The following is a 14,213-nucleotide window of genomic DNA, read 5'->3' on the forward strand; positions in this document are numbered from 1 at the left end:
GAAAACAGTGTCTGGACTACATACATTAATATACTGGTCCATGTGTGTGTGTGTGTGTGACTAGAAATTCCTTTCCACCAAAGTGTAAAATGAGACAATAACATGCATGTGTGTGTGTCTCACAGTGATTGCAGGTTGTGCAGGTTGTTTAAGGCCTCTGCAGGAACAGACTTCAGCTGGTTGTTCTGAAGCATCCTGGAAACACATGACAAAGTCAAAGTGAACAATAAAAAAAAAAAAAATAAACGTTTAAGACAACGAACAACAACAGTGTGACATTTTTAGGGGGAAAACTTTTTCGCTTTCCTGCTGAGAGAAGATTTATGCCACTCTCATATCTGTACGGTTAACAAGAAGCTACAGTCAGCTGCTTGTTAGCTTAGCTTAGCATAAAGACTGGAAACAGCTAGCATGGCTCTGTCCAAAGGGAACAAAATCCACCTACCGGCTCACTAATTAACACATATCTATTTTATTTAATCTGCACAATAAAATATTAATGCAAAAATCAAACTTGACCATTTTACAGGGTGTTATGTGCTGGACTATAAAGTGCCAAAGTTATGACATCACTTCCTGTCTAGCCTCTGATTGACTTGCATCTGTAAAATGAAATCTCTCATTCAGCATTTCTTTCATCGGTCTCTGTGACTACTTTCTATATTCTGAGACAAATACAGCCATTATATTGCCTCCTACTTCTGTTAGAAGCTGACATCTTTTTGCTTTTAACAAAGTTAAACATTTACTTTATGAGCACAGGAAAAAACTACAGCTCTTAGAACTGCAAGCAAACTCACCCACCAACATAACTTTTCCTACTTTCTACTTTCGTTATCTCTGTTGTTTAAAAACTCCTACAGCGCCTCTGTGTCCTGCCATCACTACAGACATGCCTGAACTAACTGCAACTCTCTGTCTAGCCCTGAGATTTAGCCCCAGAAGGTCTAGGTTATGCTATCTTATGGTACATGGTGTTTGTTAAAGGCCAAATAAAAGAAAAGTGGTGGGGACACTGGGGCTCCTATTAGGGCTGTGACAATAAAATTAACTCACAAGACATGACAATACATGCTAATGGGTTCACAAGGCCGAGATTAGACGAGACACTATTTTGAAGACATATTCAATGCTGGAAGATACGAGCGGGGTGTCTGGGAGTCCAATCCTCCAAACTGCGACACACCCACTCCCTGAGAGAGTGCATCAAGAGAGCGCTGTGAGAGAACTGTGGTGGTCTGTGGCGGCCTGTGGGACGGTAGCGGTGTAGGCCTATTTGTATTGACAGTAGGTTATTGTTGGTCATTTTCCACCTTATTTTAATGTTTATTTACGACTTGAATCTGCTCCTCTTCTCTCCACCCTCACACACCTGTATCTGTTCGGCTGACGCCATGATCGCACGTTTTCCTCCTGCATTAGGTGATTAGGACCGTAACAGGTGATTGCTAAGCAAGTCTGTTGCACAAGGATGACAATGAATTTGTAACTGCATGACTGTTTGAAACGGATCAGACGCACTGTATAATTAACCTACATTTTAATTGCCGTCTTTACGATTAGCTAATCGCGTTCTCAAATTTGAAAACAATTAATCGTTCAGGCCAAATTCACATGCTCCTCGGACGGACTCATTTCCTGAGCTGTGAGGTCTTCTACCTTCAGTGTGTTCACGTGCTTTTCAATCGCAATGTAGAAACTACTTGGACGCTACTACAAAGATGTCTTGGATCGTCATTGTCATCCAAGTTTCCTGAAACAGTTTCTGTCACAAACCAGTCTTGTTATTGCGCCAGTACATTACCTGAAACTACTAAAATATTACTTGTACTGCAAAAACTGCTAATAAATAACTCTACTAATTAATCTAGGTGCTGTACATGAACAGCAAACTAACCGTTATAACCTAAAACCATGTCACAAATGACATGTTAGCAAAAAATACACGCAATACGTGATTTTGCACCATTAATCAAACGTTTCTAACCATCAACCCGCCATGTTTGCACGTGTATGACGTCACCAACTCGGCAACTCATGTAGCAAAATTTCCCCAGACTTTCAGAGTTGTTGTTCCAACAATAGGGGACGTTTGCGTGAATTTTCACAGTCCGGTAATAATTTTTGTCTGAATATTCCAACACCACGTGTAGACGGACCCTGTGTCAAAATATAGCTTGAACATCTTTATTATTTTGGGTTATTTTGTGCTCACATGATTCATATTCCCAATAAAGATGTGTTTAGTAAAAATTATGTATTATAACAGGACAGTGCTGGTTACACTGGACTAAAGGTAACAGTGCGGTAGATGGGAGCTTAGTAAGGCAGCAAATGTTCTAGTAGCAGCAGTATTAGTAGTGGTGGTAGCAGTACCAATATTGATAGTTGTAGTTAGCTCTAGCAGTAGTTGACGTGTTTGTAAGATTGTGCAAAACTACAGTAGTAGCAGTATTTGTAAGAATTGTAATAACAGTAGTTTAACAATGATTTAGTTGGATAAAACGAAAGAAACAACACAAAATAATGATAAGTGACCCAACAATGAACATAACAGAAATAATTTGTTGATATGAGTAAACATGTGAAACGTAAACAGAGAACAGAAGTGTCGTTCCAAACTGCAGAAACTATTCATTAAACTGAGACGCACATGAAATCTTCAAAGGGTCTCTGTGAATGATTAGCACCAGTAAACATACCACACGTTATTACAGTGTGTGTGTGTGTGTGTGTGTGTGTGTGTGTGTGTGTGTGTGTGTGTGTGTGTGTGTGTGTGTGTGTGCTGGCTTGTATTGCTATATTTGTGAGGACCGAGTTTTAAACCATCATAGTGAGGACATTCCTGCATTGCGAGGACTGTTTGAAGGTTAAAGACTCGGTTTTAAGGTTCAGGATAGAATCAGGTTAAGATTACGTTAGAATACGTTGTTAGGGTAAAAGTTGGGGATGGGCATTTAGTTCATAGTTAGGAAGCAGTTAAGGGGTTAGGGAATGCATTATGTCATTCAGGGTCATTACAAGTATGTACAAATGTGTGTGTCTGTGTGTCTGTGTGTGGACTTACAGCACTTTGAGGTTGTAGAGGCCGGTGAACACTCCTCTGGGGATGAATGACAGATCGTTTCCCGCCAGCCGCCTGAGATAGATTGAGAGAGGGAAGGAGGGTTGAAGCCCGGGACTTTCAGATCCCTGATGTATTTATGGGGACTTTTTTAGCTTTCATGCAAAACCAACTTTCCCAAACAGCGTTACTGTTAACCATTAAGTCATTCAACCTTAAAACTTCATCTATTACAGTAATAAAATTGGCTTAACTTTTCCACCTGCAGCTGGTTTTTGAAGCTAGCCAAACTGATCTCAGACAAGGTATACTGATAACAAGATTATTCCAGTTTACTGAGAGTGGGAGTGAATAAAAATAAACAAAAACACACAAGAAGTCACTGCTGCCCCCGTCCTTCCCAAACAAATCTTGTTTTTGGCCACATTGAACTCAACCGTGTTTGAAACCTGTCACAGCATCTGGGGCAGCTCAGTCAAAGTCCTGGCGCTGTTGTGATGGGCACGAGTGCTAAATCTGTCCCAACTCAGCGGTTTTGGTCTCAGATCTCTAAAAATGTGTCTGGGACAGGGTGATTTCAGTTCAGCACGATTAGTGGATCCACTGGGGAAGTCTTGACATTGTTTTCGCAGCTGTCCAATATTAATAATCATTCAACCCTGCTCTGCCAGAGTACACAATGCTCCACAAAAGAGACATGAGGCGCTTTCACACTGCCTTACTATCCAGGATTATCACACCAATACACCGGCTCGCTGCGCTGTATGAAAGGTACAGAAACCGGAAAGGGGAGTCCGTATTGATCTCCTTTTGAGCCGGAACGTTGGTAGTAACACAGCCGGAAAGATGTATGTGTGAAAAGCCACAGTTGGCATGCTGTCAGGGGACAGGTGTGGTGTTTCAACGCTGTTGTGTTATAGCTTCCCCCCCCCCCCACAGTCTAGCCTGGAAAGCCGGATGTGAAAGCACACACGTGCTCGGATTATGCCGCAATATTTTTTTGGCATATTGGTGGACAGTGTTGAGAGTAACTCGATTACAGTAATATATTGCTTTTTGCTGTAACTCAGTAATATAACGCATTTGTAAAAAAAACAAAAACCCCCCCACTAATATTATACCCGTTACAATCTCAGTAACACGTGTTTCAACGCTTTTTAACCCAAAATTAAGTGGTGTTTTTATTTTTTTTATAATGTTCTTATCTTATCTTATAATGTTTTACATTTTGGAAGTAACTTGCCCAACACTGTTGGCGGACGTTATTTCCGCTTTTATGAAATGGACTATTGTTAGCAGAGAGTTATTGAGTATATATAGTATATACTGCAGTATAATATATACAGCATACGGAGTCAATGGTACAAATACTACTCTTGAATAAACTGTGAAAACTTATTTTCCTGTTAGTGGCCGCGCTAGCAAGCAAGCTATCCAGCTTGGAGAGCTATTGCGTCTGATTAGCTTTAGCATGTCACTGACTAACTACTGTGTTAACAGTTAGCTCACCAGCTGCAATAGCTAATCAATAGGGGTGTTTTGATACACTTGGGTCACGAGACGAGATGATATTTTAACCCATTTTTAACAAATCTTCCATGACGAAATATATGGCTGGAAAAAAAATGGTCTTTTATTTGACTCAAAGTCACAAAATGCAAAACAATGCAAGAGCATTTTGAAATGTTGTCTGTCACCTTGTCGCCGTTTATTGTTTCCACCGGGTACCTAAAATGCTGCCACACAAACAATATAAAAGTAGTGCTAATTTCACCCTCATATTTCGTCATGCTGATATCATGAGACAGCTTTTCACCTCGAAGAGAAATAGTCACGTTTTAGCATCACAGCACGACATCTCGTCTCACCCCTACTAATCGTGACATATCAATAGTATGAAATCAGTTATAATGAACTTCCCCGTAGGTCTTTACTTTAACACCAGTAGAAAACATTGAGCTGTAATGGGTCCTGCGGGTCTGTTTGTTTTTAGAGGCCACACAGAGTTCAGCCAGTCCGCATGTACCCAGCATGCACCTCTGCGGTGTCCTATCGCCGTAGTGACGTTTCTCACGCCAAAGTGACAAATATCACACACACACACAGACACACATAGCTGGCAGCAGAGCAGAACAGCAGTCAGAGTCATGTTCAGGTCTCTGTGAGGTCAGCTGTTCAGAGGCTGAACCCTCTCTCTCTCTCCAGCTCTGGTGCTGGGTCTCTCTACCTCTCTGCTGTCTCTGCACTGAGGTTTCATTTTGTCCATCAGCTTCTGTCTGGGGAGATTCAGTGTTGTGAAGGTGTTCATACATGACATGACACTGCTGAGGAGGTGAGGAGGGATCACATGTCGTATCCTCAAAGATATTTGAGCTCGCCGCCCGCTCAGACACCCTCACTAAGTATCATCCATACTTTCAGTCACCAACCAGAGTTCATGAAGATATCTGAGGTCTGAAAACGCAGACACACACTATCAAGTCAGTCCAGTAAAACGTATGTATTTTCGGAGATGACCAATAAATTATAAATAAATATGAGGGTTCCTGGCTTAATTAAGCCACTCTCTGGCAGACTTTGGTCATACATGGTGGATGAAAGCCTGCATTATTATTATCATTATACAATAAGATTGCACAGTGAAATGCACTTGTAGCCACCTCTATGCTCTACACACACAGAAAAAATACATATTTTAAATTAGAGTAAAATAAAAACAATAAACTAGGGCTGAAACGATTTTTCGAGTAATTCCTTTATAATTCCTTTACTAAAAAGCCTCGACACAAATTCTTTGTATCGATGCTTCGTTTAATCCATTTAACTATATAGCGCACTGTTTCACACAGACATTTATTACTGTCGTGCTTATGGTGCGATTCAAGTTAGTACGGCGCTGTTTGGAAAGTGGAGGAAGAGAGAGCGGCCAGAAAACAAAAAAAAAACACAGAAAGTGTCCAAAGTATGGGATTATTTCAAGCTAAAGGAAAACAACAACTCTGTAATGTTACAATTATGATAATTATCTCAATATAATTTTGCTCAATAACTCGTCAATATCGTAAATATTTGGTTTAATTCATTTGAACCGCGAACAAATTAGCACTTAATGTTTCTATTATAATATTTATTTTGTTGAGGAAAAGAGACTGAAACAAGATTAACTATCATATTTGTTAAATTTTTCATAATCATAATAGTTCTGAATGTTCTGTTTTGTTTTGTTAAGGGATCCACTGTCTCAAGTGTTTGTCCCATTCTGACCATAAAGAACAGTTTAACCTCATAATTAACAACCTGGTTTATTAAATTTTCTGCCAGGAGCAAAAATCAGCCTTTAAAACTTGAAAGAAATAATGATTTGACATGTGATAATTAGCGATATTGAATGATATGAAATGTTTTTATCGTGATAAAGATTTTTGGCCATATCGCCCAACCATGGTTACAGTCTGTCTACCGTAAAACAAAATTAAAAGTACTTCTTCTACAATTAATCTTTAGAATACTCGTTTACTAAACTCAACTATTTGGATAATTGATTAATCAGTTTGAGTCATTTTTTAAAAGAAAATAATCTGATTCTCACTCACTCAACCGCTGAAGTTAATCCAACCATTCATACTCACACTCACATTAAGAGTCCCCAGTTAACCTAGCCCGCATGTCTTTGGACGGTGGGAAGAACCGGGGGGACACAGGAATAACATGCAAACTCCACACACTCTTAAATGTGAATATTTTCTGTTATTTCCCCTCCTCTATGACAGTAAACTGAACATCTTTGGGTTGTGGACAAAACAACACATTTGAGGGCGTCATCTTGGGCTTTGGGAAGCACTGATCAACATTTTTTAGACCAAACAATCGATTAATCAAGAAAATAATCAACAGAATAATTGACAATGAAAATAATTGTTAGTTGCAGCCCTAGTTATGTATATACATACATACAGTACATGAACAAATATGTATAATATCAGTGTAATATGCAAGTTATTAAAAGATGTCAGCATTGGTTATATCCACTTCTGCAATCTTGAGTGTTTTTCTTAGCGATTACAATCTACATTCACATTGGCATGTGTGTATCAAACCTCACTCTATTTTAACCTCTTTTCGTTATCGATTAATCAGACGATCGTTTTCTCAATTCATCTGCTAATTATTTGGTCTATAAATTTGTAAAAGAAAAAACTTTAAAATGCCTGAAGCCTTATGGTGACATCTTTAACTTGCTTGAAAAGATATTCAGCTTACAATCACAAAAGAAAAGCACCAAAAAATAAGTTATATATTAGATATATCTTGATGTTGATACAGTTTAATCAAAATTAATCAATTCATCAACTAATTGTCTAAAACATATCCATCAAATACAAAAAAATGAGATGTCTTCTAGTAAATATGGCACATTTGTGTTACACACAGTATCTAAAACTGTGTCTAACTAACAGACGGCGTCTCTTTAATGAAGATTTTCTGCTTCTGACCTGGAAATCTGATAACTTTGATTCACACTGAGATTCATAGAATTTCCGCAGGTGGGGAGGAAGTAAACTGAAGTCACCTCCTAAACTCTTAACACAGTAAATGATGACACAACAGCAAGGAATGAAGGTGTGTGCGTGTGACTTACAGCTCCTCTAGGAAGTGCAGGTTGGACAGAGCTCCACCGGACAACACAGTCAGATTATTCATACTGAGATCACTGCAGAGAGAGAGAGAGAGAGAGAGAGAGAGAGAGAGAGAGAGAGAGAGAGAGAGAGAGAGAGAGAGAGAGAGAGAGAGAGAGAGAGAGAGAGACTGTTAATGTCTCTCTACCATCACACCTGTACAATCAAACCAAGCAGGAACCTCCGGGTCTGAAAAGTGAAGTGCCTTCAAACCTGCGTTCTCTCCAGCAGCCAGCAGGGGGCCACTCCACCGGCAATTTCAGACATTTGTGAAATCCTTGAAATAAAAGTTACTAAAATAACTATGGCTGCACAATTAATCAAAATATCAAAATCGCAATATGACCAGAAGCAAAATTTAAATATCGCAGAAGCTTTTTTTAAATGAAGTTAAAATGTGAAAACAAAACTATGTGTGAACCCTCTGGGTCTGAAAAGTGAAGCCAACGCCAAAGAGCCTTAAACCTGCGTCCTCTCCAGCAGCCAGCAGGGGGCGACTCCACCGGCTGCAGAAAGAAGTGTGATTGTATAGAAGTCTATGATAAAATGTTTCTACTTCTCAGCTGATTTATTCCCTCAGTAAACACTTTCCTGATGAGTTTATGGTCTCAGTCGCTAGTTTCAAGTCTTCTTCAACACAGCATGATGTTCATTTAGTAAATTATGGTCCCATTTAGAGGAACAGAGACCAGAAAGCAGGGGAGGCTTTAGGGCGGGGCTTTCTTGTGCTCTGTGTACATTAAACCAGTGCAGCTGAAAAAGTTTATTAGGAGTCAGCTGTTCATTTTTCTGGTAAAAACATTTTGTTTTAAGCCTGTTTGTCGTTAGTCAAAATTAGCATCCTGGTTAAAATCACAGCTTAGGTGAATTACAGATGCTAGCTAGCTCCACCCACTCGTCCAAATATAGTCATGTCTGGTTCCAAAAAATCAACATGGCAACGGCCAAAATGGTAATCCACAAACGAACGGGTGACATCACGGTGGCTACGTCCGCTTCTTTTATCCAGGATGTGGTTTAGACATTCAATGTTTGTATGAAGTAAATAAAGTGACAAATAAATAGATAAACAGACTAAACATACATATAAATATTTAAACATTTGGGGGTGAAAAATTTTATAGTAGCATTTTTGTTTTAGCACAACCAAAAAAAATCATTCAAGATAATTATTAAAAAGACAAAGTTCATAAAAACAGCCACAGAGAGTCTGGTATGTTCAAAGAGACCATTCAACACACATTTCACATATGAAAACATTTGGTTTGACAAAGCATCCACTCAGAACTCCAGTAGGATCACACAAACACGACCTCATGATGCCTTCAAAGAGCCCGTGAAAGGAACAAGTCAACACACACCTGAGTGAGAAACACGACGGGAGTGGAAGTTACTGGAAAGAGATGGAAAGCAAGAAAATAAAATAATGAATGAATGACTCAGACGGTGTTATTCTGTCATTCCTCCTTTTGCAGCAGTGTATAAGTATCCAAGTTGGGTTAAAAACAAGGGCAACTGGACTTGGTTGAAGAAACTTTTAGTCTCTATTCCAAGAGGCTTGGATAACTATGACCTGGATGACTGAGAATCTTTATAGACAATTTAAGTAGAAGAAGTAATCTCACAGTGTAGAAATACTCTGTTACAAGTAAAAGTCCTGCATTCAAACATTTACTTACCAACACGTCCTCATACCTAGACGACAAAATAGGTTGATTGTTAAGTGGCCCAAAACCACAAAAACTGAAGCATCGGCAAGTACCAGTTCAGCGACGTAAAAGAATACATATAAGAAGAAGAACAACAAGTAACGTTAGTAGTAGCAGTAGTAGTAGTCATCTGTTTTTTTAGAAGTAAGAAAAGAAGTGAAATTTGGAAAAATTGAGGACCGCACGTGTTATTTAGCACAAGAGCCGACAGAGTGTGTCGGACACTGTAGCTTCTCCTGTACATGGGACATCAAGAAGTATACAGAACTTTGATTCATGCAAAATGACATACATACATATTTAGCACACATGTAATTTGTAATATGGTTATAACGGTTAGTTTGCTGTCTATGTAGAGTGAAATGTCTGCGTATTGTTCATAAATAATTAAATAATAACAATTACTCATTTAGCTGACAAGTGTCAGGGACACATTAGTTGTTGTGGTGGGAATTGAACCCAGATCTCCCACAACAAAGACATGTGTCTCTGCTCCATCGCCAACCCATATTAGGTCTGATAATGATAATCCAACACATCTTTGTAGTAGCGTCCATGTTGATTCCACATTCCGACTTAAGAGAACGTGAACACACACTGAAGTCTGAAGAACGACTTAACAACATGGGAAATGGGACTATCCGAGGAGCACGTGAATGCACCGTGAGCTGCTGCTTGCAATTCGCTACTTTAACCGCTAGATGGCACTAAAACTTACACACTAAACATTTAAACATGGGTCGTAATAAACTGTATAATAATCAACCTCTGCGGCTAAGGATTAAAAGCAGTGGCTAGTCCACAGCTGTCTATCCATATCCAACACCACAAAGGCACATACTATGTCAAAAAGGTCCATTTATCAGTCTCTACAAAAGGTATTCTGACCATTTGTTGTGCTGCTGCTGTAGCTAAAACCAAACATCCCCGTGACTAATGTCTTAGTACTTTAAAATTGGTCCAGTATTGAGCGAGCACTCTGCAATCCACAGTAACAAAACAGGGCTGCAACTTAATCCTTGCGCCTCATCAAAGTACGTCCACTAAAGTGCTTGTTTTTGCCACTGACAAGTTCAAATTGTTATTATAAGTGTCTGACAACATTATGGAAAGGATCACTACAGAGAGAGACCTTTTTTAATAGTTTAACCAGAAACAGTCGCTATATCGCTCTCATCAAAGCGAACCAGATTCCATTTACAAAAATAACAATTGTGTGGAGTGCAAGTACAACGCAGTGGAAATTTTACTTTCCAGCACTAGAATAAGTCAAAACAAGGTGACATCAGTGTTTTCTGACTGGCTCAGAGCAACAGGGACATCATTTGGTGTGTGTGTGTGTGTGTGTCAGTGCGCAGCCCTGGCGTTGTTCCTCCTATCTTTTCTTTCCTTATCTGACTCCGTCTATTTTCTGCTCTTTGTGTTGACTGATAACTATCGGCAGGTAGCGTCTTTCCACTCAGGAGGGCTCAGGTCTGAAAGGAAACAGACTGTCTCTGTCTCTCTCACACACTGAGGGCGTGTCTGCAGGTTGAATATACCGGCTGTTAAGGAACTTTCTCAACACTCCATAAAGCCTGTTAATATATGTGTGTGTGTAGCTTTACAACATTGTCGACAGGTAGTCCACACAGAGACAAGGTTTGTTTGGACTTATTTCAGCAGAACGTTCCTTCACTCTGACCAGACTAACAGTGTTACGGCTGATTGGCTTTTACTACTTTAACACACACACACACGCACACACACACGCAGATTTGTATTACTGTGCTTGAAAGCAGATTTCATTGACTTCATTCATTAGCTAACTCACTCACAATATATATTTATATACAGTATATGTGAGTGTGTGTTTTCAGACAGTGGAGTTGTTCATTACCCAGACTGCAATGTTCTCTACATGTGGTCGCATATCTTAACCTAAACTTTAATAAAAAACTTTATATTTACACATAAGACTGCCTGTGTTTATTCATTATTTTCAACATAATTTACAGAGAGAATAATCTGAAGCCATAAATAAGTTTTAAAAGGTTTATTAGATGCAAACCTGCATGGAAAAACTTTTTTTTAGAATTTTATTAAACTTTCTACCAAGTTAAGACAATTTAACAATCTTGCCGATTGTCTTGCTAACTGCTTACCCTCTAATGTGAAATGACAGGCAGCTAAATTTGCAAATAGCCCTGCTAACTTATTTTGAATCTCAGTTAGCTAAGTGTAGCTTTGAGTCCTATTAGCTGAAGGAATGCCTTTAGCTTAGCCCCGCTAGTGTAACATTAGCTTTTTGCCCAGTTAGCAAAAGTTTATATATTTGTAATTTAGCATAGCACTGTACTCTTTGATCTCTATTAGCTGAAGTTGGATTGCCTGTAGCGTAGCACTGCTAATGTTACGTTAGTTCTGTGCCCTGTTAGCTAACGTTGAATCACTGGTAATTTAGCATGTGTTCTCTGTTAGCTGGTGTTGAATCACTGGTAGCTTAGCATAGCATTGTACTCTTTGTTCTCTGTTAGCTGAAGTTGGAATGCCATTCATTTTGCCACTCGTATGTTACTTTAGCTTCATATCCTTTTAGCTGATGTTGAATCAAAGGTAGTTTTGCCTCTCTACTGTTATGTTAGCTTTGTGCCTTGTTAGCCCTGTTTGCGACTGTTGAATCACTGGTAGCTTAGCACAGCTTGGCCCTGGTAGCTGATGTCGGTTGACCGATTGCTTAGACCTGCCAATACTACCGTTACATTATCTGTGCCCTGTTAGCTAATGTTGAATTATTGGAAGTCTTGCTGATGTTAGATCATAGCTAATGTTACGTTATTTTTACCCTGTTAGCTGATGTTGGCTCACTGTCCGTCTACTGTTACATTAGCTTTGAGTCCAAGCTGCTATTAGATTATAGGTAGCTTAGCATAGTTAATGTTATGGCAGCTTTGTGACCCGTTAACTACTGTTAAAATCATATGTAGCCAATATTACAATTTTTTATTTACCATTTTAACTGAATTAGATCAACGTCATCTCCAGTTGGCTTTACCAATTATTGATTATCAAAAATGTTTCAAGTTAATTAATTAATGATACACTACTCAATTAATGAGTTTATCATTTTTGCACTTGGTCTGTTTTCTTAAATTTAATAACTGAGTCTAAAATGGGACTGAATTCTACTTTATTCCACCACCACAGACTTATGGTTGATTGTGTGCTGTGTGTGTTGATTTCCTTCGGCCCTGAGATGAGGGACATTACTAAATTCAGAGAACAATGTAATGATCAGGATGACGATGGTGATGGTAGAAATTTAACAATAAGGAAATACGTAGCCCTGATTACCCTGCTTGTTACAACCTATGCTGTCATATGACCTCATACTGTATGAACAACAGCAGTTTGATGCTGAGATTATTCTGCACCGACTTTCACTGCTTTCTAACACCAGAGCTTTTAATTTGGAAACAGCTGGATTTATCTGATAAACCGAATTCCAGTTGCAATGTGAATATACTCGTCAGGGTTTCTATTATGTTTTTCATCACTTGTTCAGTGAGCTGTGTACATCTGTCGTTTTTTTAGGGAACATATTTCAGTTACACAGTGAGCGTATGAATCAGCATTTAACAAGTAATTGAAACAAAGTCACTAATACTCCATCATACCTGAGAAACCTGATATTAACTCAATTTAAAACACACTTAATATATTTTATACTTTATTCTCAATATATATTTAATGTATTTAGAATAAAGTCACAAATGTAAACAACAAAGGTGTAATATTCAACAAAAAAAGTAAGTAAGGTTCAGAAAAGTTGAAATATTTTTAGTACAAAGTTCTAATATTCTGAAAATAAAGTTGTGATATTTTGAGTATTAAGTCAAAAGTTGTAATATTTAAGTATAAAGTTCTAATGTTCTGAAAATAAAGTCAATATAACAAGAAAAAGTTATATTTTGAGAAAAAGTTATAATATTTCATGAATAAAGTAAAAAGTTGTAAAATTTTTATGACAAAGTCAAAATATTCAGAAGATAAAGTCATAACATTTCGACAAATATTTTGTCTGAATATTTTAAAGATTAAAGTCATGATATATGTAAAAAAATGTATGAGAATATTTTCAAAATTGGAATCGAAAAAAATTATATTTCTTTTAGATTCATTGAGTATTTGATATTAAAAACATAGTTCGGTTGCTTTAAGTTGAAATCACCAAACAACCTTTTTATCATTAGACCTCTCCCAGTATAAGTCAAAGTATTACACTGATCCTGAGCCAGTCACAGTTTGAGTTGCAGATCCACAATAAGGAACCATGTTATTGTACAAGTTCAGATCTTTAGCTGATCTTTGTTTTTTTATGTGGACTCAGGAGAAAAAGAGGCACGAAGAACAAGACGGATGAAAGAAAAGACGAATTCATTAGCCACGTTGAGTGTTTTTCCCCTCTTGGTAATAAGTTAGATGTAGCTTTGTGTGTGTCCTGTCTTTTTTCCGTCTCCTCAGGCTCAAACTGATGGATATCAGACGATTATTCAAATGGCAGCGGCCCGCAGAAAGACAAACTCTGCCGAAAGAAAGAAAAGAGAGTTGTGTAGTTGGGAGGCGTAGTGTGACAGCGAGGCCTCTCTCTGGTTTTGTCCTCTTTCACTCTTTCTTTTCGTCTTTATTTCAGTGCTTCGGGGCGGGTCAGCGGGGGCCCCCCGGGGCGAGTGAAGGCAGGGGGTTTATTCCCTGATCCATCCTGTCAGTCTGTGCTGCCTCGTC

The 14,213-nt window shown here is 38.5% G+C and overlaps 1 protein-coding gene across 1 annotated transcript in view; it reads right to left on the bottom strand.

The window, feature by feature from the left end:
* The window catches only part of LOC123962961 (leucine-rich repeat-containing G-protein coupled receptor 5-like), a 51,995-nt gene that overhangs the window by 27,088 nt on the left and 10,694 nt on the right, over nt 1–14,213 (bottom strand). Inside the window, exons 3-5 of the mRNA XM_046039463.1 lie at nt 7,704–7,775; nt 3,068–3,139; nt 124–195 (exon numbers count right to left, since the gene is read on the bottom strand). Coding sequence (XP_045895419.1) covers nt 124–195; nt 3,068–3,139; nt 7,704–7,775 — 216 coding nt within the window. The remainder of the gene's footprint in view (nt 1–123; nt 196–3,067; nt 3,140–7,703; nt 7,776–14,213) is intronic.

This window comes from Micropterus dolomieu, linkage group LG23, assembly GCF_021292245.1.
Source record: "Micropterus dolomieu isolate WLL.071019.BEF.003 ecotype Adirondacks linkage group LG23, ASM2129224v1, whole genome shotgun sequence".
NCBI classification, from domain to species: Eukaryota; Metazoa; Chordata; class Actinopteri; order Centrarchiformes; family Centrarchidae; genus Micropterus; species Micropterus dolomieu.